This window comes from Procambarus clarkii, chromosome 6 (genome assembly GCF_040958095.1).
Source record: "Procambarus clarkii isolate CNS0578487 chromosome 6, FALCON_Pclarkii_2.0, whole genome shotgun sequence".
NCBI classification, from domain to species: domain Eukaryota; kingdom Metazoa; phylum Arthropoda; class Malacostraca; order Decapoda; family Cambaridae; genus Procambarus; species Procambarus clarkii.
The window spans coordinates 29,409,689-29,436,836 of NC_091155.1; the positions used below are offsets into that span (position 1 = coordinate 29,409,689).

The 27,148-nt window shown below is 46.8% G+C and overlaps 1 protein-coding gene across 1 annotated transcript in view; it reads left to right on the forward strand.

Annotated features, from left to right (window-relative positions):
* Positions 1-27,148, forward strand: part of LOC123753836 (carbonic anhydrase-related protein 10) — a 72,802-nt gene that overhangs the window by 21,382 nt on the left and 24,272 nt on the right. The window contains exons 6-9 of the mRNA XM_069311158.1: positions 723-877; positions 9,949-10,080; positions 12,354-12,396; positions 18,103-18,142. Of these exons, the coding sequence (XP_069167259.1) occupies positions 723-877; positions 9,949-10,080; positions 12,354-12,396; positions 18,103-18,142 (370 nt within the window). The remainder of the gene's footprint in view (positions 1-722; positions 878-9,948; positions 10,081-12,353; positions 12,397-18,102; positions 18,143-27,148) is intronic.

Genomic DNA, 27,148 nt, shown 5'->3' on the forward strand with positions numbered 1-27,148 from the left:
TCTAACAATCTCTCTCCCTATCCTCCGCCATCTTCCTAGTAACAAGGTAATCAAATCTTATGTAACATGGCCAATTAGGCCGTCCTAACGAGGTGATCAGTACACAGTTTATCCTCACGACCCCTGTCCAATCCCCCCCCCCCAGATGGCCAGTACACACCATTAACGCCTCTATTCTACCCCCAGATGACCAGTACACCCCATTAACGCCCCTATTCTACCCCCAGGTGACCAGTACACCCCATTAACGCCCCTATTCTACCCCCAGGTGACCAGTACACACCATTAACGCCCCTATTCTACCCCCAGGTGACCAGTACACCCCATTAACGCCCCTATTCTACCCCCAGGTGACCAGTACACCCCATTAACGCCCCTATTCTACCCCCAGGTGACCAGTACACCCCATTAACGCCCCTATTCTACCCCAAGGTGACCAGTACACCCCATTAACGCCCCTATTCTACCCCCAGGTGACCAGTACACCCCATTAACGCCCCTATTCTGCCCCCCAGGTGACCAGTACACCCCCATTAACGCCCCTATTCTACCCCCAGGTGACCAGTACATCCCATTAACGCCCCTATTCTACCCCCAGGTGACCAGTACACCCCATTAACGCCCCTATTCTACCTCCCAGGTGACCAGTACACCCCATTAACGCCCCTATTCTACCCCCAGATGGCCAGTACACCCCATTAACGCCCCTATTCTACCCCCAGGTGACCAGTACACAGTGCACCACCTGAGCGTGCACGACCTGCTACCAGACACCTCCTACTACATGACCTACGAGGGCTCCACCACCATGCCCGCCTGCCACGAGACTGTCACATGGGTCATGGTCAACAGACCCATCTACATCACCAAGCAGCAGGTGAGGCGGGTCACGCAGAGATAACAACACCACAGGGAGAGATAACCAGAGCACAGGGCGAGATAACGAGAGCACAGGGTGAGATGACGAGAGCACAGGGAGAGATAACAGCACAGGGAGATAGCGAGAGCACAGGGAGAGATAACCAGAGCACAGGGAGAGATAACCAGAGCACAGGGAGAGATAACGAAAGCACAGGGAGAGATAACGAAAGCACAGGGAGAGATAACAATAACACAGGGCGAGATAACAATAACACAGGGCGAGATAACCAGAGCACAGGGCGAGATAACAATAACACAGGGCGAGATAACAATAACACAGGGCGAGATAACAATAACACAGGGCGAGATAACCAGAGCACAGGGCGAGATAACCAGAGCACAGGGGAGTATACGGGGAGATAATAGTCAGGAAGTGGGTAAGAGTGTAAGGTAGACAGAGAGATAATGTAATAAACTAAGAAAGGAGAAAACGGTTAAGGGTGGCAGCTTATCTTACAGCGGTTACCTATCAGTACTTACCTATCATACTGCCTACGGGCAGGTAAGGTCTAGCTCTTGATATCCAGCCTTGTTATACCCGTTGCGTGTAGAGGTAACTATTCGGTCGTTCGAATTCTTTGTCTTGTAATGACCCCTTTACCTCCCTCTTCTCACTTCCCTTCAACCTTCCCCTTCACCCTCTCTCTCCCCTCAACCCTCCCTTACCCTCCCCCTCCCCCACCAACATTGCCCCTCAGGTGATCCTGGGAAGCTACCTGTCGACTAATTAAAATCATAACTCCCACCTGTATTACCTGGCTGGCCAGGGGCAGCGCCATTAATAAACCTTAATGGCTGGTCCGGGCTCAATACCCCGGGTGGACGCGCACGCTCAATGGTGCCCAAGGATGCCCACCTCACTCATGAGGCCCGGTTTAATAACACGGCTTTACCCACCAAGTTTATTCATATGGTTTACCCATACGGGTAAACTCAACCAAGGGGCCTGACGGCTGAGTGGACAGAGCTCGGGGTTCGTAGTCCTAAGGTTCTGGGTTCAATCCCCGGCAAGGCGGAAACAAATGGGCTGATTTTCTTTCACCCTGATCCACCTGCTCACCTAGCAGTAAATAGGTCCCTGGGAGTTAGACAGCTGCTACGGGCTGCTTTCTGGGTGTAGCAAAAAGGAGGCCTAGTCGAGGACCGGGCCGCGGGAACACTAAGCCCCGAAATCCTCTCAAGATGACCTCAAGATGATCCAGTTTATCCATAGTTTATCATCTAGTTTACCTATGCGATTTACCCACACGGTTACCCTCATGATTTACCCACACGGTTTATCCATAAGGTTTACCTAACCAGTTGACCCCCCCAGTTTACCAAGCCGATTTATCCAGCCGCGTTATCCATCCGGTTTACGCAGCCTGTGTACTGACCTGGGCTTACCCACGGCCAGGTGTACCTTGACGCCAGGTGGGTGTAGTGCTTCCCGCTGATACAACAGCGGGTGTAACGGGTGTAGGTGTGTATTGCATGCACCGAGAGTAACGGGTCGAGCGGATATAGTGGAGGATACACTGGGTGTAGCGGGTGTAGTGGAGGATACACTGGGTGTAGCGGGTGTAGTGGAGGATACACTGGGTGTAGCGGGTGTAGTGGAGGATACACTGGGTGTAGCGGGTGTAGTGGAGGATACACTGGGTGTAGCGGGTGTAGTGGAGGATACACTGGGTGTAGTGGAGGATACACTGGGTGTAGCGGGTGTAGTGGGATCTCTCACTAACACAAGCCACACCCGGGTGGGTGTACATCTACACTCGCGTCTCTAGCATGGTATTAATGGTTCTTGAGACCAACATTTTCAGAGGACGAACACAGATGTCTCCAGACTCTGGCTGGTCGACCGTCTCCAGACTCTGGCTGGTCGACCGTCTCCAGACTCTGGCTGGTCGACCGTCTCCAGAGTCTCCAGACTCTGGCTGGTCGACCGTCTCCAGACTCTGGCTGGTCGACCGTCTCCAGACTCTGGCTGGTCGACCGTCTCCAGACTCTGGCTGGTCGACCGTCTCCAGACTCTGGCTGGTCGACCGTCTCCAGACTCTGGCTGGTCGACCGTCTCCAGACTCTGGCTGGTCGACCGTCTCCAGACTCTGGCTGGTCGACCGTCTCCAGACTCTGGCTGGTCGACCGTCTCCAGACTCTGGCTGGTCGACCGTCTCCAGACTCTGGCTGGTCGACCGTCTCCAGACTCTGGCTGGTCGACCGTCTCCAGACTCTGGCTGGTCGACCGTCTCCAGACTCTGGCTGGTCGACCGTCTCCAGACTCTGGCTGGTCGACCGTCTCCAGACTCTGGCTGGTCGACCACCTCAATTCCTGGAGAGTTGACAGGGTCTCTGTCTTCCCTTTCCTGTTCCCTCCCCCCTCCCCTTTTCTCCCCCCTCCTCTTCCCTCTCCCCCTTCCCTTAACCTCCCCCATTTCCCCTACTCTCCTCCCCTCACCCCTACTGACTTCACACGACGCCATAAAGCCTAAATACTAAAACCAGAAATTCTCATTTCATTCTGACTTCAACCAGCCTAATTTACTACATTCCCTCTAATGCATGATTTTACTGCCCAACTGCATCATATTAATGAAACTCCCGATAGTTCTCTTAGTCTTATTGCAACCCCCAGTTACCCATTGCAACTCAGATTCCTTATTGCATCTCAATTATGTATTGCAAGCACTTGTCACTACCACCCTAAGGTTGACTTTCTGAAGCGTCTATCACCATGTTCTCACCTTTAATGCTATTGAGACTTTTATGGTTTTTATGACAACCATTTTCTATGTTATCCAGGGCCCAGTAATCCGGACAAAGAATACGAGGACCTGTTTATTTAGACTCGACCCCACACAGGACCAACACCCAGGCAGAGCCGTCACTTTCTGCCAGCACTAGTCGCACTGAAGTCGCTATGTACTAGTAGTTCATAGCACCCAAAGGGTTAACGTGCACCGGAATGGCATACTAGAATGTCCTAGAACGTTCTAAAGTGTCTAAAGTTCTTGGTTGTAATTCGTTTTGAGTCATTGACGTGAACCACGGTCGCCACGTGTGTACATTCCCCAACAGGTTCCGTACATCCGGCCCATTGTGGGGAGGCGACGTATCTGGCCTCCACCGCTCGACTGGACACCAAATAGAGACTGCAGGCACATATGATTGACATGACGGGATTGACAGACGGGACACCCGTCTGATTGACATCTTTATCCAAACTTTCTCTCCTCGACTCTTTGTTATCCAGGTTCAGATATCTAGTCGTCGTTATCCAGGTCGCACGTATTCGAGCCTTGTTATAATAGTTCGAGACGTTACATAAATTTTTTCCTCGTGTTGTCTCACAGGTCAGGATATCCAGTTATCCAGGAGTCACTAACATTATCCTAATAATCTTCCTTACTTTATAACCTTATAACCTTTGAATAAATGGATTTGGTTTACCTAATTTCCCGATCTACTATAGTTATCCAGTCCAGTCCAGTTATCCAGTCGATCCAGTCCAGTTATCCAGTCGATCCAGTCCAGTTATCTAGTTTTCACTATGAATTTTCTACTCGTTTCTTTTTACACTATTAGGTTAAAATTATCCAGTTTCCAGCATCCACTTATCCAGCTATGCATCCATTCTTCATCATCCTGGAAGCAGTTATCCATTTTCGAAAACAATTCATTTTACTAAGCCTCTTCAATCCAAAATCTCATGCCCCAATTTTCATTATTCATGTCATGAATTCAGTCCTCATTATCCAGATCCACGTCTCAAGAGGTCCTGTATTCAGTATTCATCATCCAGTCTCTATTATACACCAACCCGTTCTCAGACCAAGTCCATTCCATCCAGCGGTCGACCCCAAAGACCCCTTCATCATCTTTAACATGCTGTTCATTCAAAACAGGAATTTTCTCAAGTGTTAATTTGAGAAACAGGGGGTTTGGCCGGTGCATGTAATCGACTTTGGCCTTTATTTATGAGAATGGGCTGTATATACTAACATTTTTTCCCAGTCTTCATTATCCAGATTGACGTATCCAGTCTCCGTTATCCAGATCAATCTGTCGAATATTCATATCTAGGAGCATGGAATTGTGAAATCTTAAATAGGTGTTCTTAAGGTGTATGGAATCGTGCATTCTTAAGTTAAGAATGACTTTACCTCAAGATAACCTCAAGATAGATCCATATATCCAGTCATCGTTATGTAGGTCAGAATATCCAAACTTCCTTATCCAGATCCATGTAATCACTCTCCATTATCATGGTCCGTGTATCCACTTTTCATTTTCCAGATTATGAATCTGGATAAGGAATTTAATCAAATCTGGATATGAATCCACACTTTCATAATGGATACTGAAGTCTTCATTATGAGAACTCATAAATCTAGTCAATATCTTCCAGGGTTCACATATCCAGTCATCATTTCTCAGATCCGTGTATCCAGCTTTCATTATCCAGCTCTATATATCCAGATTTCAATTCCTGTGTTAAATAATTAAGGTATTCTTATACAGGTCAAGAAACCAACCATCATTTTCCAGGTCCATATATCCAGCCTCGTTTATCCAGTGTTCATTATCCAGACCAAAAACATGAAGCCGCAATTATCATGGTTCATATATCCAACCCGCATATCCCAGGTCCATATATGCAGACTCCAACATCCAGAGCTATCATCAATTATTTTTCAGACTTGTTCATGTATCCAGCCTTCACTATCCAGAAGTTTTTATCCAAAAACTAAAATATGCAGATTTGTGTATCAGGATTTCATTGTCCAGATCTCTCATATCCTATTCATATTTTTAGCTTTCTGTACCCAGGTTTCTGTATCCAGGTTCCGGAATCTAGGTTTCATAAGCAAGACTTGTATCCAGATTTTATCATCAAATCCATGTATCCGGATTTAATAATCTCACTCATATATCCAGGATAATCCATCATCGAGATCCATATAACTAGTCTCATTGCCAGGGCTAATGTATCCAGCCTTAACTTCACAACACACGGATACAAGATTTCAATATCCGGATCCATGTATTCAAAAATCCATAATACAATGTGTCATATTTCAGTTTCACGTTTGGAGCTTCAATGTTGCAGACTCGTGTATCCAAGCATCAATTTATCCAACTTTCATATTGCAGAATCATGTACCCACATTTCGCGTATGTAGGGTTCACTGTATTCATTCATGGAGCCAGTTTCATTAAGTATTTATATAGAGGTCATTAATCAGTACAGTGAACCCGGTTTAAACTATCCATCTGCCTATATATAGTCTCTTCGTTAGGATTCGCGTATCATCTCTTTTATCCACCTGGATAATGAATCTGACTTTCAGATTCAGCTGAATGAGACTCCGCTTCCCTACACAGCTTCACTTACCCAGCATTCGTTACTCAGCTCCATATATCAGTTTCTGCTCTACAATACCGTCGTCTTAGATCCTATCATTAAGATTCACGCAACGACTCTTCACTATCCGGAGTCACGTGTTTGCACGTGTCAAGTTGGGTCCTCCAGCTATAGGCCTATCAACTCCAGGTGTATGTGGTGGGGGTGTCGGATAATTCTGAGCCATTGGTATTTGTTTTATAATATGCATCGATAACGCCTCTGCAATGATAGCACAGTTCAGTATAGCAAAAGAAAAGGCCCATGATGTTGAGGATTGCAAGCATTATATGGGACCCAAGATGGTGGGGACATTTGAGTACAAGGTTTATATAGGACCCATGATGTTGAGACCATCTGAGTACAAGGTTTAGGTGGGACCCATGATGTTAAGGACATGTATGATGCTGATATCAGAACGCCGACATCTCAAAGTTATCTGACACCCCCAGCCTACCTAAGCATGCTGATCTTGTCATGTATAGACTCTTCTGAACCACACATTCCGTTTTCTCCTCTGACAAACCTGGACTGAAGGTTCCTTACGCCGTCTCTCTCAAGACTTCCCTATGCAGGGCGGACCAGTCACGTGTGCGGTGGCACAGTCACATGTGTGCGGCACAACCACTCATTTCAACTGCCTTATTATTTATTTTTTTGTTTTTAACCCTAGGAAACTTGTTGACCAAACTTGCACAAACTGCGGAGACTGGTTGACCGATTTTTGTAAGTACACCGAAGACGGGTTGACCGATTTTGTAAGCGCTTCGCAGACGGGTTGACCGAGTTTGTAAGTACAAGAGAGACTCTTAGTCGATATATTTAAGTACATGGAAGACTGTCAAACGGGTCTGGCGAACGCCCCGGGCCCCTCACTGGTCGAGTACCTCCACTCTCCCAGTGGCCAGGTCCCTCACTGGTCGAGTACCTCCACTCTCCCAGTGGCCAGGTCCCTCACTGGTCGAGTACCTCCACTCTCCCAGTGGCCAGGTGACTATGTACACATCTCCTCCCAACTGCATCACTCTCTACATAAAGGACTTGACAAATATATACATATATATATACCTAGACATATCTGCCGATTATGCACTATGTTCTTCATGGATCCTCGTTAACGTAACTCACGTCTCGAGATGAATAACCAGTCATGTATAATGTTTTCGAGATGTCAGAGTAAATGTGTTAATTAGCACAGAATGGTGTGTTGTGTGTGTGTGTGTGTGTGTGGGTGTGTGTGTGTGTGTGTGCGTGTGCGTGTGCGTGTGTATGTGTGTGTGTGTGTGTGTGTGTGTGTGTGTGTGTCACAGTGGTTTAAGCGACCATAGTCAAGGCTGTGGGAGTATGCTGTCAGTGTCTAGCTTGCTAATTAGTAAACAAATAGAATTGTTTAGTGGTTAGTTCATTGTTGTCATTATAGCTGGATGAATGATGAAGGGAAGGGATAATGGGGAACATTTGTTAATGATGATGAGTATACTGTTATAGGGGCCGAGAGAGTATACTGTTATAGGGGCCGAGAGAGTATACTGTTATAAGGGCCGAGAGAGTATATTGTTATAGGGGCCGAGAGAGTATATTGTTATAGGGGCCGAGAGAGTATACTGTTATAGGGGCCGAGAGAGTATACTGTTATAGGGGCCGGGAGAGTATACTGTTATAGGGGCCGAGAGAGTATACTGTTATAGGGGCCGAGAGAGTATACTGTTAGAGGGGCCGAGAGAGTATACTGTTATAGGGGCCGAGAGAGTATATTGTTATAGGGGCCGAGAGAGTATACTGTTATAGGGGTCGAGAGAGTATACTGTTATAGGGGCCGGGAGAGTATACTGTTATAGGGGCCGGGAGAGTATACTGTTATAGGGGCCGAGAGAGTATATTGTTATAGGGGCCGAGAGAGTATATTGTTATAGGGGCCGAGAGAGTATACTGTTATAGGGGCCGAGAGAGTATATTGTTATAGGGGCCGAGAGAGTATATTGTTATAGGGGCCGAGAGAGAATACTGTTATAGGGGCCGAGAGAGTATACTGTTATAGGGGCCGAGAGAGTATACTGTTATAGGGGCCGAGAGAGTATACTGTTAGAAGGGGCCGAGAGAGTATACTGTTATAGAGGCCAAGAGAGTATACTGTTATAGGGGCCGATAGAGTATACTGTTATAGGGGCCGAGAGTATGCTGTTATAGGGGCCAAGAGAGTATACTGTTATAGGGGCCGAGAGAGTATACTGTTATAGGGGCCGAGAGAGTATACTGTTATAGGGGCCGAGAGAGTATACTGTTATAGGGGCCGAGAGAGTATACTGTTATAGGGGCCGAGAGTATACTGTTAGAGGAGCCGAGAGAGTATACTGTTATAGGGGCTGAGAGAGTATACTGTTATAGGGGACGAGAGAGTATACTGTTATAGGGGCTGAGAGAGTATACTGTTATAGGGGCCGAGAGAGTATACTGTTAGAGAAGCCGAGAGAGTATACTGTTATAGGGGCTGAGAGAGTATACTGTTATAGGGGCTGAGAGAGTATACTGTTATAGGGGCTGAGAGAGTATACTGTTATAGGGGCTGAGAGAGTATACTGTTATAGGGGCTGAGAGAGTATACTGTTATAGGGGCTGAGAGAGTATACTGTTATAGGGGCTGAGAGAGTATACTGTTATAGGGGCGGAGAGAGTATACTGTTATAGGGGCTGAGAGAGTATACTGTTATAGGGGCTGAGAGAGTATACTGTTATAGGGGCTGAGAGAGTATACTGTTATAGGAGCTGAGAGAGTATACTGTTATAGGGGCTGAGAGAGTATACTGTTATAGGGGCTGAGAGAGTATACTGTTATAGGGGTTGAGAGAGTATACTGTTATAGGGGCTGAGAGAGTATACTGTTATAGGGGCTGAGAGAGTATACTGTTATAGGGGCTGAGAGAGTATACTGTTATAGGGGCTGAGAGAGTATACTGTTATTGGGGCTGAGAGAGTATACTGTTATAGGGGCCGAGAGAGTATACTGTTATAGGGGCCGAGAGAGTATACTGTTATAGGGGCCGAGAGAGTATACTGTTATAGGGGCTGAGAGAGTATATTATTAGTCGCGAGTCGAATATTAGTCATGTCTACATCTGGTCTAAACTCGGATATTTGATGACAGGTGTATTGGTTCATGTGTATCATGACAGGTGTGAGGTATACCTGGCAGATATACCCTGGCAGGTGCGGTATCACAGGAGAACATGACCTAGAATGACACAGGTGTTTTGATAGGCCAGGCGTCATAGCTGTAACAGGTGTGTATGTACTACCTAAGTTAATTGCATCAGAAGTTGCCACTTGTGTTCTATGGTTGTAAGTCAGGTGTGCAGTCCTCAGTGAAAGAATACCAAGTTTTTCAGGACAGGTGTAGGGTTCCAGCTTAGCAGGTGTTTGAGATGTCGCAGGTTTAGAATCATAGGCCAGATGTGTATATATGTATATTATTTTCATCTGTGCAGCAGATGTTGACCTGACAGCTGGCCCAGGTGTTTAAATGCGAGGGATATTGGCATGCAGTGTGGTGTGGTAGAAGGACTGAGGCAGGTGTATGTGACATGTATACCCAGCGTGGCAGGTGTGTGTGTGTGAGGTATACTAACACGTGGTCTGCTCAACAGCTGTATGGTCTACGACAACTGAAGCAGGGGGAGGAGGCCGGCCAGGCTGGGGCGCCCCTCGCTAACAACTTCCGCCCACCACAGAAGCTACACCACAGGCCCGTCCGCACCAACATTGACTTTACCAATGCTGTGAGTATCTCCCGCTGTCTCCAGCACTGTCTCACAGTCTCCAGCACTGTCTCGCAGTCTCCAACACTGTCTCACAGTCTCCAACACTGTCTCGCAGTCCCCAACACTGTCTCGCAGTCTCCAACACTGTCTCAGTCTCCGACACTGTCTCCAACACTGTCTCACAGTCTCCAGCACTGTCTCGCAGTCCCCAACACTGTCTCGCAGTCCCCAACACTGTCTCGCAGTCCCCAACACTGTCTCGCAGTCTCCAACACTGTCTCGCAGTCTCCGACACTGTCTCCAACACTGTCTCACAGTCTCCAACACTGTCTCACAGTCTCCAACACTGTCTCACAGTCTCCAACACTGTCTCACAGTCTCCAACACTATCTCACAGTCTCCAACACTGTCTCACAGTCTCCAACACTGTCTCGCAGTCCCCAACACTGTCTCGCAGTCTCCAACACTGTCTCAGTCTCCGACACTGTCTCCAACACTGTCTCACAGTCTCCAGCACTGTCTCGCAGTCCCCAACACTGTCTCGCAGTCCCCAACACTGTCTCGCAGTCCCCAACACTGTCTCGCAGTCTCCAACACTGTCTCGCAGTCTCCGACACTGTCTCCAACACTGTCTCACAGTCTCCAACACTGTCTCACAGTCTCCAACACTGTCTCACAGTCTCCAACACTGTCTCACAGTCTCCAACACTGTCTCACAGTCTCCAACACTGTCTCACAGTCTCCAACACTGTCTCGCAGTCTCCAACACTGTCTCGCAGTCCCCAACACTGTCTCACAGTCTCCGACACTGTCTCACAGTCTCCGACACTGTCTCACAGTCTCCGACACTGTCTCACAGTCTCCGACACTGTCTCACAGTCTCCGACACTGTCTCACAGTCTCCGACACTGTCTCACAGTCTCCGACACTGTCTCACAGTCTCCGACACTGTCTCACAGTCTCCGACACTGTCTCACAGTCTCCGACACTGTCTCACAGTCTCCGACACTGTCTCACAGTCTCCGACACTGTCTCACAGTCTCCGACACTGTCTCACAGTCTCCGACACTGTCTCACAGTCTCCAACACTGTCTCACAGTCTCCAACACTGTCTCACAGTCTCCAACACTGTCTCACAGTCTCCAACACTGTCTCACAGTCTCCAACACTGTCTCACAGTCTCCAACACTGTCTCACAGTCTCCAACACTGTCTCACAGTCTCCAACACTGTCTCACAGTCTCCAACACTGTCTCACAGTCTCCAACACTGTCTCACAGTCTCCAACACTGTCTCACAGTCTCCAACACTGTCTCACAATCTCCAACACTATCTCACAGTCTCCAACACTATCTCACAGTCTCCGACATTATCTCACAGTCTCCAACACCGTCTCACAGTCTGACAGTCCGATAGACAGATTTGTAATGTCAATACAAACTTTGCATTTGTGTCACCCAGCGACGCACGGGTGACACCCAGCAACGCACGGGTGTCACCCAGCGACGCACGGGTGTCACCCCATCTCGACACTTGCCAAAACAGGACACATGATCTATACTTCTCCATAACACATAGTGCGGTGTGTCCGACACGGGGATCGAACCCCGTCACCCCTCATGTCACAGGTATCCCTGTAACATTGCAGCCAACACTTGTAACATATTACAAGCCTGCATAACACAGTCCCAGTGATATTTCCCCGCCATCGTCCGCAGGCTGCCGTGACACATGTGTCCGTGTGTCCGGGATTGTCTAGTGCTGTGTTTACAGTGTGTGTGTGTGTGGTCATTGTCGCACATCGGCAACACTGTGTGCCAGTGCGCTGGGTCACGTGGCTTTGTTTACATCAGTCGGGCGGTTGGCGTCCGCCAGCGCGGGAAGTTCAAAACCCGCTCCGCTCCACACATTTTCTGGTCGTCTGACATTTGTAATGTTTTAAAAGTGTCTTTATATTTAATTTACAAAATATAAGAATTTAAATTGTTAAAGTCTTTATATTTTTATATATGGTTTGTCTGATTTTCCTCTAACTGGATCTCTCTTTCTAGCTCACTATCTCGCTCGCTGTCTCTCTCACTCTCGCCCACTCTCTCTCACTCTCGCCCACTCTCTCTCTCACTCTCCAGTACAAAATATAAAAATAAATGACCTAAGAAGGTCATCACCAGCCAACAAGACGCCTCCCACAGGAGGGTAGAAATAGCCTAAGCTACCTTTGAGATGTATTTCTTTCTTGTCTCAATAAACATACTTGAATGCCTCTCCCTCACCTCTATCTTCTCTCCACAGGGAGGAAACTGCCCCTCCATGCACCGGGAAGCCTATTACAAAGGTCAGTATACCACAACATGTGTAATGCTTGTTTTACTCTCTTGTTGTTGTTGTTGTTGTCTCACCTGTTACAACTACAACCCCCCTCCCCCCCTTTGTTTACATCTCATAGCTGAGTGATGCTCAGAGCTCTGGGAGGTGGGCAGCCAGGTGACTCCTCGCAGTCTTTATGTTGCCTGTGTGGGGGTGGGGGGTGGGTAGGTGTGGTTGTTGGGGGGTGGTAGGTGTGGTTGTTGGGGGTGGTAGGTGTGGTTGTTGGGGGTGGTAGGTGTGGTTGTTGGGGGTGGTAGGTGTGGTTGTTGGGGGGTGGTAGGTGTGGTTGTTGGGGGGTGGTAGGTGTGGTTGTTGGGGGGTGGTAGGTGTGGTTGTTGGGGGTGGTAGGTGTGGTTGTTGGGGGGTGGTAGGTGTGGTTGTTGGGGGGTGGTAGGTGTGGTTGTTGGGGGTGGTAGGTGTGGTTGTTGGGGGGTGGTAGGTGTGGTTGTTGGGGGTGGTAGGTGTGGTTGTTGGGGGGTGGTAGGTGTGGTTGTTGGGGGTGGTAGGTGTGGTTGTTGGGGGGTGGTAGGTGTGGTTGTTGGGGGTGGTAGGTGTGGTTGTTGGGGGGTGGTAGGTGTGGTTGTTGGGGGGTGGTAGGTGTGGTTGTTGGGGGGTGGTAGGTGTGGTTGTTGGGGGTGGTAGGTGTGGTTGTTGGGGGTGGTAGGTGTGGTTGTTGGGGGGTGGTAGGTGTGGTTGTTGGGGGTGGTAGGTGTGGTTGTTGGGGGTGGTAGGTGTGGTTGTTGGGGGTGGTAGGTGTGGTTGTTGGGGGGTGGTAGGTGTGGTTGTTGGGGGGTGGTAGGTGTGGTTGTTGGGGGTGGTAGGTGTGGTTGTTGGGGGTGGTAGGTGTGGTTGTTGGGGGGTGGTAGGTGTGGTTGTTGGGGGGTGGTAGGTGTGGTTGTTGGGGGGTGGTAGGTGTGGTTGTTGGGGGTGGTTGGTGTGGTTGTTGGGGGTGGTAGGTGTGGTTGTTGGGGGGTGGTAGGTGTGGTTGTTGGGGGTGGTAGGTGTGGTTGTTGGGGGTGGTAGGTGTGGTTGTTGGGGGGTGGTAGGTGTGGTTGTTGGGGGGTGGTAGGTGTGGTTGTTGGGGGGTGGTAGGTGTGGTTGTTGGGGGGTGGTAGGTGTGGTTGTTGGGGAGTGGTAGGTGTGGTTGTTGGGGGTGGTAAGTGGTGGATGTGGGTGGTAGTGGGGGGTGATGTTTGTTGGTTGGTAGTGGGTGGTAGGTATGGTTGTTGTTGGGAAATGGTAGCAGTGGGTGGTAGGTATGGTTGATGGTGGGTGATGGTTGTATGTATGGTTGATGGTGGTAGGTATGGTTGATGGTGGGTGATGGTGGTAGTGGGTGGTAGGTATGGTTGATGGTGGTAGGTATGGTTGATGGTGGAAGTGGGTGGTAGGTATGGTTGATGGTGGGTGATGGTGGTAGTGGGTGGTAGGTATGGTTGATGGTGGTAGAGGGTGGTAGGTATGGTTGTTGTTGGGTGATGGTGGTAGTGGGTGGTAGGTATGGTTGATGGTTGGTAGTGGGTGGTGGCTATGGTTGGTGGTGGTAGTGGGTGGTGGGTATGGTTGATGGTGGTTGCTGTTGGTAGTGAGTGGTGGGTATGGTTGTTGGTGGGTGATGGTGGTAGTGGTTGGTGGGGATGGTTGTTGGTGGGTGATGGTGATGAATGTGGTGGCGGCAGTGTGGTGCAGGGGTTGTGAGCAGGGAGAGTACTGCAGGACACGGAGGGTTGTGAGCAGGGAGAGTACTGCAGGACACGGAGGGTTGTGAACACCGGCGGCTGCGCCACATCACAACAGAGGCCATAACCCTCACCAGTTGTGATGACACCGCCACCATCACACATCATCCCCAACATGTGTGAGCATCACCACCACTGACGGAGAAGTAGGGTAGACGCACACGCAGCTACACCCCATCTACCATCTACCATCTACCATCTACCCACACTCAAATATCATAACAACCCCTCCCCCCCTCGGAGTGGCCACTCAACCAGGATGCACCAACCACAGGGGCCACCCCAAGCTACCACATATTTTGGGGGTCCAATCAAACATTTGGTCTAACCAAACACCTGCAATTCGGTTAGTGATAACGAAATGGTGGACGACGCGGGGTGAGGCTCTAGTGCATGGGCCCTGGCTCGCCCCTCACCACACACCTGCCATGTGCAGTAGCCAAGCAACCATTGCATTGTTGACTGTGCAACAAGGGATATGTTGACCCACCACTGCTCGACTGAAGAAGCAACCTTGCCGTATTGACTATACACCCAAGCTTTCTTGACATTGTAATAGTGCAGTATTGGAATGCAATAGGTGCAACCCATGCTTTATAAACGATGCAATAGTGCTTTATTGACAATGCAATAGTGCTTTATTGACAATGCAACAGTGCTTTATTGACAATGCAATAGTGCTTTATTGACAATGCAACAGTGCTTTATTGACAATGCAACAGTGCTTTATTCAAGATGCAACTATGCTTTATTGATCATGCAAGCATACTACCTCACCTACAAGGCATAAACAGTATGGTTAGTACTGTAGTCATTACAACTTTACTAGTAAAAATAATAGTAAAGTTATGTGTGTGTGTGTTCACTCTGGCTTGAGGCGATGCGAAGAACACTAGAGTGAACGATTATTTGCTGCTAACGTTGTTCATATGAGATGAACACCGTGAGGGGAACATAGTGAACACCGTGAGGGGAACATGGTGAACACCGTGAGGGGAACATGGGGAACACCGTGAGGGGAACATGGTGAACACCGTGAACACAGTGAGTACCGGAAGGTGAACATCGTGAAGTGAACAATGAACACCGTGAGATGAAAACAGTGAATATCGTGGGTTAATCACCATGAGACGAACACCAAGTGCTGAGTACTGAACACCGTGTGGTGAACACTGAAGTGAACACCGTGTGGTGAACACTGAGGTGAACACCGTGAGGTGAACACCACCGAGGCCTAAGGCTCCTCACGTTATGAGATTGAAACTTACAATGTCCTGTTATCGTCCTGTGTTCACTTGTTATTTTGTGAATGTTCCTGTTATCATGTGTGTGTTCTGTTGTTCTTGTAACTGTTCTTGCAGTGTCCTGTGTTATCTTGCTATTATAACCGTTCTTGTTATCACAGGTGTTCTGGTTGATGTTATCTCTTATTTTCGTTAGTGTTAGTGTTCTCGCTATAATATATGTAATATTCCCTACTGTTGTTCTCTACTGTTGTTCTCTACTGTTGTTCTCTACTGTTGTTCTCTACTGTTGTTCTCTACTGTTGTTCTCTACTGTTGTTCTTGTTTACAAGCTTCTAGACAGTTTCCTTTCCATATGTGTCCTCGTTTAAAAAAAAAGCTAACCTTATATATATATTATATATATATATATATATATATATATATATATATATATATATATATATATATATATATATGTCGTACCTAGTAGCCAGAACGCACTTCTCAGCCTACTATGGAAGGCCCGATTTGCCTAATAAGCCAAGTTTTCATGAATTAATATATTTCCTCTAATTTTTTTCTTATGAAATGATAAAGCTACCCATTTCATTATGTATGAGGTCAAATTTTTTTTATTGGAGTTAAAATTAACGTAGATATATGATCGAACCTAACCAACCCTACCTAACCTAACCTAACCTATCTTTATAGGTTAGGTTTGGTTAGGTAGCTGGAAAAGTTAGGTTAGGTTAGGTTAGGTAGGTTAGGTAGTCGAAAAAGAATTAATTCATGAAAACTTGGCTTATTAGGCAAATCGGGCCTTGCATAGTAGGCTGAGAAGTGCGTTCTGGCTACTAGGTACGACATATATATATATATATATATATATATATATATATATATATATATATATGTCGTACCTAGTAGCCAGAACTCACTTTTCAGCCTACAATGCAAGGCCCGATTTGCCTAATAAGCCAAGTTTTCATGAATTAATATATTTTCTCTAATTTTTTTCTTATGAAATGATAAAGCAACCCATTTCATTACGTAAGAGGTCAATTTTTTTTTATTGGAGTTAAAATTAACGTAGATATATGACCGAACCTAACCAACCCTACCTAACCTAACCTAACCTATCTTTATAGGTTAGGTTAGGTTAGGTAGCCGAAAAAGTTAGGTTAGGTTAGGTTAGGTAGGTTAGGTAGTCGAAAAGCAATTAATTCATGAAAACTTGGCTAATTAGGCAAATCGGGCCTTGCATAGTTGGCTCAGAAGTGAGTTCTGGCTACTAGGTACGACATATATATATATATATATATATATATATATATATATATATTGTGTTTTATTAGCACTATTATATTTGATTATTTTTTGATTATCATTTGATTATTTATAATAATAAAAATAATATAGAAATTTTCATTACAATTATTTTAATCACTATTACTAGTAGCAGTGCAACTTTCCGCCCCAGCAAAAGTGGTAATGACAGTAGCAGCAGAATTGCTTTGTATCTTAATTGCATTGCCTTTTTTAACTGATATCCCAGTGAATGTTTTGACCCACGCCTTGCATATTGCAAGCTCTATGCCATGCCATTTTATCACTCTTGCTTCTGCATAATAGGCCTATATAGATCAGGCATCTCTGCTAGTCTATGCTTGTTTGACTTTGAATTGCTATAGAGTATGGTTATTTTAATTTGATTTCTAAAAAGAAAAGAGGGAGGTTTAGGAAAGGGGTATGTAGGGCAGGTGGTGAGAATAGGCCAGTTGTGAGGCCAGGTGTGTGGCCAGGTGTGAGGGTCAGGTGTGAGGGGTTGTAGGTGACTAATACTACCTGATACCTTCAACTTCAGGTATTCTAGGGAACATACCACACACCTGAGACACACATATAACTGAGTTCTCAGTCTAGCTACGGATTGAACCCTAAGAGCCGAGAGGCACCAGAGTGCCATAAAGGGCCACTAGTGCCCCAAGAGTACGGGGTGGGGGACGATGGCTCCAGTCCGGGTATTCTTGGGCACACTCCATGCCAGTACATACCCGCCACAGCGTCACTTGGCTCTGTGGGACTGAGACTTGGGTATGAACTACAGGCCAATGTGGTGAGGGGGAGGGGGGGGGAGGTGGGGGTTGTGATAAGAGACAAGAGGAAGTGTAGTGAAGGTTGTATAGTGCTTGGTATGAGGTTAATGCTAGTTATAATTAGTATGATGAGTTTTAATACTAGTCGTAGTGTGACAGGCATGAATACTAAGTATATGGTTAGTGTGGTGGGGTATACTAGATGATATAGTGTGTTTTGGGGTATACTAGATGATATAGTGTGGTGGGGTATACTAGATGATATAGTGTGGTGGTGGGGTATACTAGATGATATAGTGTGTTTTGGGGTATACTAGATGATATAGTGTGGTGTTGGAGTATACTAGATGATATAGTGTGTTTTGGGGTATACTAGATGATATAGTGTGGTGGGGTATACTAGATGATATAGTGTGGTGGTGGGGTATACTAGATGATATAGTGTGTTTTGGGGTATACTAGATGATAGAGTGTGGTGGTGGAGTATACTAGATGATATAGTGTGTGGTGGTGGGGTATACTAGGTGATATAGTGTGTGGTGGTGGGTGGCGAGTGTCGCTACAGCATGACACTGTACTCACACTACCAACGTTTGTAACTCCTCCACTACAGCCCACAACTTCACTCACGAGCACAGGACGCCCATGACCAGGTCAGTATGTCCTCCCTCTCTCACCCCCAGCCCCAGACCCCCTCCCTCTCTCACCCCCCACGCTGTGTGTGTGTGTGTGTGTGTGTGTGTGTGTGTGTGTGTGTGTGAGTGTGTGTGTGAGAAAGCATTTTCGTCCCTGTGTGATCGCCTTTCTCCATGTAAATACCAGCTCATGCCCAAATATAAATAACCGTTCACACACCCATGTGAATACATCAGCTCACACACACAAACCCACGTATTATATACATAATATGTGGGTTTATATATTATATATATAATATATATATATGTATATATATATATATATATATATATATATATATATATATATATATATATATATATATATATATATATATATACACCAGCTCACATTCTACATGTATACACCAGTTCACACACCCACATGTATCACATACATATACATGTATACACTCACATATACAAACCCACGTTTATGCTCGTGCATACATGTATAAGCCAGCTCACACACTCACATGTATAACACCACACACACACACACACACACAATGAATAAGCCAGCTCACAAACCCACATGAATACCACACACACACACACACACACACACACACACACACACTGTATAAGCCAGCTCACACAACCAAACACAAACACGAGACACAAAACAACTATGCAAAACTATGAATCCCAAGATGCGTGCATACATGACTGACTTGTCAGAGACCTCGCTCATGTATGATGACGGAATACTCCCCATCATAAATAGCAACGAGTTACACGTTTACCATATATTATATATTTATACATATAATGAATTAAGTTCATCCATGTTTATTGGGTAAACATTTTAGAGTTATGAAAAACAAATGCTGGACTTTAAATACTATTTACAGTGCTTAAAATGTTTCAACTTTCTGTCCCGAATGATTAACTCGAAATTTCTTCGTCAAATTTGTATTTACTGGAGTCTGACCTACTGAATCAATATATGAAAACCGAGAGAGGCTTCCTCAGCACTATATGCCTATGGTTCAATTTCTGAAGCACTTTTAGAGTGACGAGTGTGTGTGTCTCACTCTAATACTCTAGTGTGAAGTGTGTGTGTGTGAGTGTGAGGTGTAATGTTATCCTCTGCAGTGTTGGGTATCTTCCTTTGGTGTAAGGAGACAGGTATGTGTTGCATAGGCACCCATACACGTTGTGAGCAAACACAGATGTGTAGAGGTGTGTGGCGAGTATGGACAGATGTGTAATAAATAATAATGAATGTGTAATAGGTAAGGAAGGTTAAGTAATGAGTAAAAACAGGTATGTAATGAATACGAACAGATGTGTGTGTGACGAATAAGAACAAGTGTGTGACGAGTAAGAACAGGTGTCTACATAGCGAGTAAGGGTGCGTGGCAGGTGTTTAAAAGCAGGAGAGAGAGAGAAACCGCTACACACCTGGCTTCAAGCATTGATTATAGCGACACCACCACCACCACCACACGGCACAACCCTGAAGACCTCATTATAGGGTTGAAATGGGTGCTTAGGAAGGAGCCGTGTGGAATGTCTTGACCTTTGTGAGTCGGCCTGAAGACCTTAATGTGTGTACGTACTGTGAATGTTGTTGCCTGAGACCTGTAGCCTGGTGCAAGCAGTACTTTGCTGGATCTACACCAGAGAGAAGCTCCACCTGATCTTGGTGGATCTACACCAGAGAGAAGCTCCACCTGATCTTGGTGGATCTACACCAGAGAGAAGCTCCACCTGATCTTGGTGGATCTGAAGCAGAGAGAAGCTCCACCTGATCTTGGTGGATCTGAGCCAGAGAGAAGCTCCACCTGATCTTGGTGGATCTGAGCCAGAGAGAAGCTCCACCTGATCTTGGTGGATCTGAGCCAGAGAGAAGCTCCACCTGATCTTGGTGGATCTGAAGCAGAGAGAAGCTCCACCTGATCTTGGTGGATCTACACCAGAGAGAAGCTCCACCTGATCTTGGTGGATCTGAGCCAGAGAGAAGCTCCACCTGATCTTGGTGGATCTACACCAGAGAGAAGCTCCACCTGATCTTGGTGGATCTACACCAGAGAAAAGCTCCACCTGATCTTGGTGGATCTACACCAGAGAGAAGCTCCACCTGATCTTGGTGGATCTACACCAGAGAGAAGCTCCACCTGATCTTGGTGGATCTACACCAGAGAGAAGCTCCACCTGATCTTGGTGGATCTACACCAGAGAGAAGCTCCACCTGATCTTGGTGGATCTGAGCCAGAGAGAAGCTCCACCTGATCTTGGTGGATCTACACCAGAGAGAAGCTCCACCTGATCTTGGTGGATCTACACCAGAGAGAACAACGTAACTTGATGTAAATAAACAGAAAAAAGTTCATCAAGCCTTCACAGAAATATGCTATATATCCAACTCCTATGATACCAGCATAATAAATCAATATATATATATACATTACAATATATGCGCTGCGTGCACGTGTGTACTCGCACATGTGTCTTCTGGAGAGTCAAGCTCAGGTCTTGGGCCCCGCCTTTCCAACCACTGATCGTCTTATATAAAAATCATTCAGGAGTCGCAATATAACATCTACTTTTGAAATTATAACTGGAATTGTCTTCTGCAACTTGCTTATTTATTCTCATTTTCATATATGTAAATGCTTTCTAACATTTCTGTGCTCATCTGCTCCTCAGTTTCTATTCATGCCTCTGCCCAACCACTTGGGCTGGACAGTAGAGCAACAGTCTCGCTTCATGCAGGTCGGCGTTCAATCCCCGATCGTCCAAGTGGTTGGGCACCATTCCATCCCAAATCCTTATCCTGATCTCTTCTCAGTGCTATATAGTCGTAATGGCTTGGCGCTTTCTCCCTTCCATCCATGCCCTTTTGTTTTTCTGGCATTTGACGTGTACTTTCTGTATTTCCACTATCACACCTCACCAATATTTTGTCTCCATTTATGTTCCCAAGTATCCGTCCTTTTCTCTAGCGATGTTGGGTCTAGTTCTCTCAGTATAACTACGGGCTCGCCATAGCCCGTGCTGCTTGGAACTTCTTGTTCCAGGTAGCGAATCTCAAACATGAACAAAACATCTCTCAGATGTTCTTCATACCCCATCCCTCGTATTTCTGGGACCAGCATCGGTGCAAACTTCTGTACCTTTTGAAGCTTGTGCTTTTTTGAGGCTTCACGGTGGAGCTGCACACGTTAGGATTGGTCTTACGTAGGTAAGGTGACATGAAAACCATCTGTAGTGAGGCTCCTGATAGTTGTTCTGATGTTTGCAAGTATAGAATGCACTGTTGACGTCGTACTTATAGTCACTTATAGACACGTATATTATAGACACGTACTTATAGACACGTATATACGGACAAGATTTGGGTGTTATGTCCACCCAGAAATCCTTTTCTCTTGTTCTTTCGGAGAAGTTATTCCCCATCACTAAGTACCGTCCTGTAGGCCTCATGGACCGTCCTATAGGCCTCGTGGACCGTCCTGTAAGCCTCGTGGACCGTCCTGAAAGCATCATGGACCGTCCTATAGGCCTCGTGGACCGTCCTGTAGGCCTCGTGGACCGTCCTGTAGGCATCATGGACCGTCCTGTAGGCATCATGGACCGTCCTGTAGGCCTCGTGGACCGTCTTGTAGGCATCATGGACCGTCCTATAGGCCTCATGGACCGTCCTATAGGCCTCGTGGACCGTCCCGTAGGCCTCGTGGACCGTCCTATAGGCCTCATGGACCGTCCCGTAGGCCTCGTGGACCGTCCCGTAGGCCTCGTGGACCGTCCTATAGGCCTCATGGACGGTCCCGTAGGCCTCGTGGACCGTCCCGTAGGCCTCGTGGACCGTCCTGTAGGCCTCGTGGACCGTCCTGTAGGCCTCGTGGACCGTCCTGTAGGCCTCATGGACCGTCCTGTAGGCCTCGTGGACCGTCCTGTAGGCCTCGTGGACCGTCCTGTAGGCCTCGTGGACCGTCCTGTAGGCCTCGTGGACCGTCCTGTAGGCCTCGTGGACCGTCCTGTAGGCCTCATGGACCGTCCTGTAGGCCTAATGGAATGTCCTGTAGGCCTAATGGACCGTCCTGTAGGCCTAATGGACCGTCCTGTAAGCCTAATGGACCGTCCTGTAAGCCTAATGGACCGTCCTGTAGGCCTAATGGACCGTCCTGTAGGCCTAATGGAATGTCCTGTAGGCCTAATGGACCGTCCTGTAGGCCTCATGGACCGTCCTGTAGGCCTAATGGACCGTCCTGTAGGCCTAATGGACCGTCCTGTAAGCCTAATGGAATGTCCTGTAGGCCTAATGGACCGTCCTGTAGGCCTCATGGACCGTCCTGTAGGCCTAATGGACCGTCCTGTAGGCCTAATGGACCGTCCTGTAGGCCTAATGGACCGTCCTGTAGGCCTAATGGACCGTCCTGTAAGCCTAATGGACCGTCCTGTAGGCCTAATGGACCGTCCTGTAGGCCTAATGGACCGTCCTGTAGGCCTAATGGACCGTCCTGTAGGCCTAATGGACCGTCCTGTAGGCCTCATGGACCGTCCTGTAGGCCTAATGGACCGTCCTGTAGGCCTAATGGACCGTCCTATAAGCCTAATGGAATGTCCTGTAGGCCTAATGGACCGTCCTGTAGGCCTAATGGACCGTCCTGTAGGCCTAATGGACCGTCCTGTAGGCCTAATAGACCGTCCTGTAAGCCTAATGGACCGTCCTGTAGGCCTAATGGACCGTCCTGTAGGCCTAATGGACCGTCCTGTAAGCCTAATGGACCGTCCTGTAGGCCTCATGGACCGTCCTGTAAGCCTCATGGACCGTCCTGTAAGCCTAATGGACCGTCCTGTAGGCCTCATGGACCGTCCTGTAGGCCTAATGGACCGTCCTGTAGGCCTAATGGACCGTCCTGTAGGCTTTATGCCACATTGACCCATTTTTATCACCTCACACTTGCAAATATTGTCATGCAAGACCCAAACCCTATAGATAGATCACTAACAGAGGAGAACGGCAAGGGTCCTATGGATCCCCGAGAGGCTACGCTTGTCACCCTACGCCAGTACGAGTTATCGTCCCTCGCTGTGATTCTCTGACGCCTGTCGCTTAGGTACTCTCTATTTCAGTGCTTTTAAAGTCATTCTCGCCTGCTTCTCGGTATTATTTTTCAGTCTCTTTAGTGGAACTGTTTCAAAAGTTTTTTTGACAGTCAAAAAATGGCAAAAAAGTAGATTTTTTGAGTATTGTGTGTGTGTTTTTTGTTCATAAAATTCATATGGTGTAAGGTCTCCTCTTCTACGATAGCCGACCAATTGTATTTGTATGACCCCCATGTTGGACGAGGCGCCCAGCACACTACACACGCTTGTCAGTTAACGGTCCGCTCGTTGCTTCCACTACACGCTATCAATACCAGCAAGAACCCTGGTGGTGGTGGTGGTGGTGGTGGTGGTGGTGGTGGTGCTGGTGGTGCTACTGGTGCTGTTCGTGCTGCTGCTGCTGGTGCTGCTGCTTCTGCTGCTGGTGCTGCTGCTTCTGCTGCTGTTGGTGCTGCTACTTCTGCTGCTGGTGCTCCAGGGGCCCCAAGAGCTGCCTACTGTGGCGGGAAGCTCGTCATAAAACTGGCTTCGGACACGGGTGTTATTAAAGGAAAAATGGGTAGATGAAGCAGGAATTTGAATAATGAAAATATAGAAAAGAACATAACACTAAACAATTTAAATAGTGAAATACTGCGCTACGTATTTGATAACACACACACACACACACACACACACACACACACACACACACACACACACACACACACACAGGGAGGCGACAACGAGCCAGAGAGACGTACCAGAGACCAACCAACACTCGTACCAGCGAACGAGCAATAAACATCTGTAGAGTACTTTTCAAGCCAGACACTTGAGTGTTAACAACAACTGGAGCGCTCTTCCCGAGACTTGAGACAGACCCAAGCCCGAGCCCGCGCTGCCCGAAAGCGCAGTTAGACAAACCCACACAGGCTGACACCTCTATACGGGAATAAAACTACAATGAGTCGGAGATATATGCAATTATTTCCTGAATGAAGATGGGGAGGAGTAACCCGAGACGAGCCCAGGAGCTGGAGCTCCCGTTAACACAGATGAGTCGAGTTAGGTTCAACTAAATATACCTGGAGAGGAAGGTGAGGGAGGTCAGGGAGAGAGAGAGAGAGGGGGGGGGTCAGGGAGAGAGTGACCTGGAGTGACCATACGTGGAGTGACCTCGCTCCAGGCGCTACAAGTCACCAACCAGGAAGAGGCACGGGTCCAAGGGTGACCTCTGTCACGGCGCCACGGTCGGGCGTCACGGCAGCCTCACGCCCTCTGAGGGCGTGTGGTAACCCTTAGCGAGTGTTCTTGTGGTTGTTGTGTGTGTGTGTGTGTGTAAATGGTTGCCAACCAACCATTACAGTTGTCACTCTTCACAATAACAAACAAAACACATTGTGTGCCTGTTTGAGTGTTTGGCAGAGTTACCGTTCTCCTCCTTCACATAACCCACAAGCGACCTTCACAAGCCTCAAGACACAAACGTTGCATTTTACAACATAACTTTACACGTCCAGCAAGTGGAGGAGTAAGACCTTTGACTTCCTCAACTACACCATCCGGGAGAAACGAAAACTTTTATGTTTACCTTAACGAAACTATCGTTAGTTAATTGTTAACTTTCGTGAAAGTTGACGTTAGATATTGGCAGTGTTAACGTGTTGCATCTGCAACTGTCCTTGTTTGGATTATGTCGCTTGCATAGTTGTAATTGTTGCTATTGGTCGGCTGGTTACCGTACTCTTGGCAACATTGCAATTGTTGTTACTTGAATTGTGGTGGGTAAATGATGATGGGATTGTTAGTGATGCTGTGTTAGTGGTGCTGTGTATGTGATGATGTGTTAGTGATGCTGTGTGTGTGATGCTGTGTATGTGATGCTGTGTATGAGGTGCTGTGTATGTAATGCTGTGTATGTGATGCTGTGTTAGTGATGCTGTGTATGTGATGCTGTTGTTCTGTCCGCTTCATCTTCTTAGTGTATGTGATGCTGTGCATGTGATGCTGTGTATGTGATGCTGTGTATGTGATGCTGTGTATGTGATGCTGTGTATGTGATGCTGTGTATGTGATGCTGTGTTAGTGATGCTGTGTATGTGACGCTGTGTTAGTGATGCTGTGTATGTGATGCTGTTGTTCTGTCCGCTTCATCTTCTGAGTGTATGTGATGCTGTGCATGTGATGCTGTGTATGTGATGCTGTGTATGTGATGCTGTGTATGTGATGCTGTGTATGTGATGCTGTGTTAGTGATGCTGTGTATGTGATGCTGTGCATGTGATGCTGTGTATGTGATGCTGTGTATGTGATGCTGTGTATGTGATGCTGTGTATGTGATGCTGTGTATGTGATGCTGTGTATGTGATGCTGTGTATGTGATGCTGTGTATGTGATGCTGTGTATGTGATGCTGTGTATGTGATGCTGTGTATGTGATGCTGTGTGTGTGATGCTGTGTGTGTGATGCTGTTGTTCTGTCCGCTTCATCTTCTGAGTGTATGTGATGCTGTGTATGTGATGCTGTGTATGTGATGCTGTGTATGTGATGCTGTGTATGTGATGCTGTGTATGTGATGCTGTGTATGTGATGCTGTGTATGTGATGCTGTGTATGTGATGCTGTGTATGTGATGCTGTGTATGTGATGCTGTGTATGTGATGCTGTGTATGTGATGCTGTGTATGTGATGCTGTGTGTGTGATGCTGTGTGTGTGATGCTGTTGTCCTGTCCGCTTCATCTTCTGAGTGTATGTGATGCTTTCTTATTTTTTTATTGTTTTGCAAAGGATTAAAATCTAAAGAGAAATTATTAAAAGTCTTTGCATGGTAAGATAACTAAACGATACGCACAAGCTACTGGGTATTGATTGTATACAGGCTACTATGTATAGGTCTCTTCAGGCTACTATGTATACGGTCTATGTATACGATCTTTTCTATTATGTATACAGCTATGTATACGATCTTTTCTATTATGTATACAGCTATGTATACAGCCACTATTTACATATGAAGACCTACTGATATGTATATAAACTAAGGTGTATACCCGCTGGTATGTATGCTGGCTACAGTGTATACAAGATACCCTGTATATCCATTGTTGTGAATATTAGCTAGCGTGTATAGTGATATACTGTTTATTGCGGTCAACTTAATTTGGCTTTCGAGGGGTTAAACTTGGGTTCTTGGGTCCCGCCTCACAGTTGTCAACCCAAGTGATGTCCAGGTTCCAGAGCCTCCTGGCCTCTCACGTCCATGTATGATGCTGTGTATGGCCACACAGTCAACATTATACACATCAACTTTTCTAATAAATCAGACATAATCAATCCCGTTCCTACTCCTGAACTTGATTAGTTGATAGTGATGTTCCCTCCTCCTGTGTCCTTCTCTTGTCTATTCCTAACCTACTCCTTCCTCTCCCTCCTTCTCCTCTCTCTCTCACGTTTACACTTCTGAAAAAAATTGTATTAGAACCAGTAAAATTTGCACAAATATTAAATACATGTTTAAAAGCATTACTAATAAGGTAGCGCAGATGGAGCCTGTGTTTACCTTATACATATATATAGGGGGTACCACCTCTGGTGTAATTGTAGGGACCCATAGCCTCGAAGAAGGGAACAAAGTGCATTCAGAGAAAAACTTGCTATTTAACTCTGAACACACATGAGTGTTCACTTCTCCTACCACCCGTTTTTGTATGCTGTACACTTTATTATACAAGGTATATATTATACCATCCCCCCCCCCCCCCCACCAGGATGCAACCCAACAAGCTGACTAACTTCTGGGTACCTATTTACTGTTGGGTGAACAGGCGCATTAGGTGAGAGGAAAAGCGCCCAACCATTTCTGTCGCGCCCCGGGAATCGAGCCCGGAATTCCCGATTGTGAGTCGAGAACGAACCTAACTTATTCAACCAATGTTCATAGTCA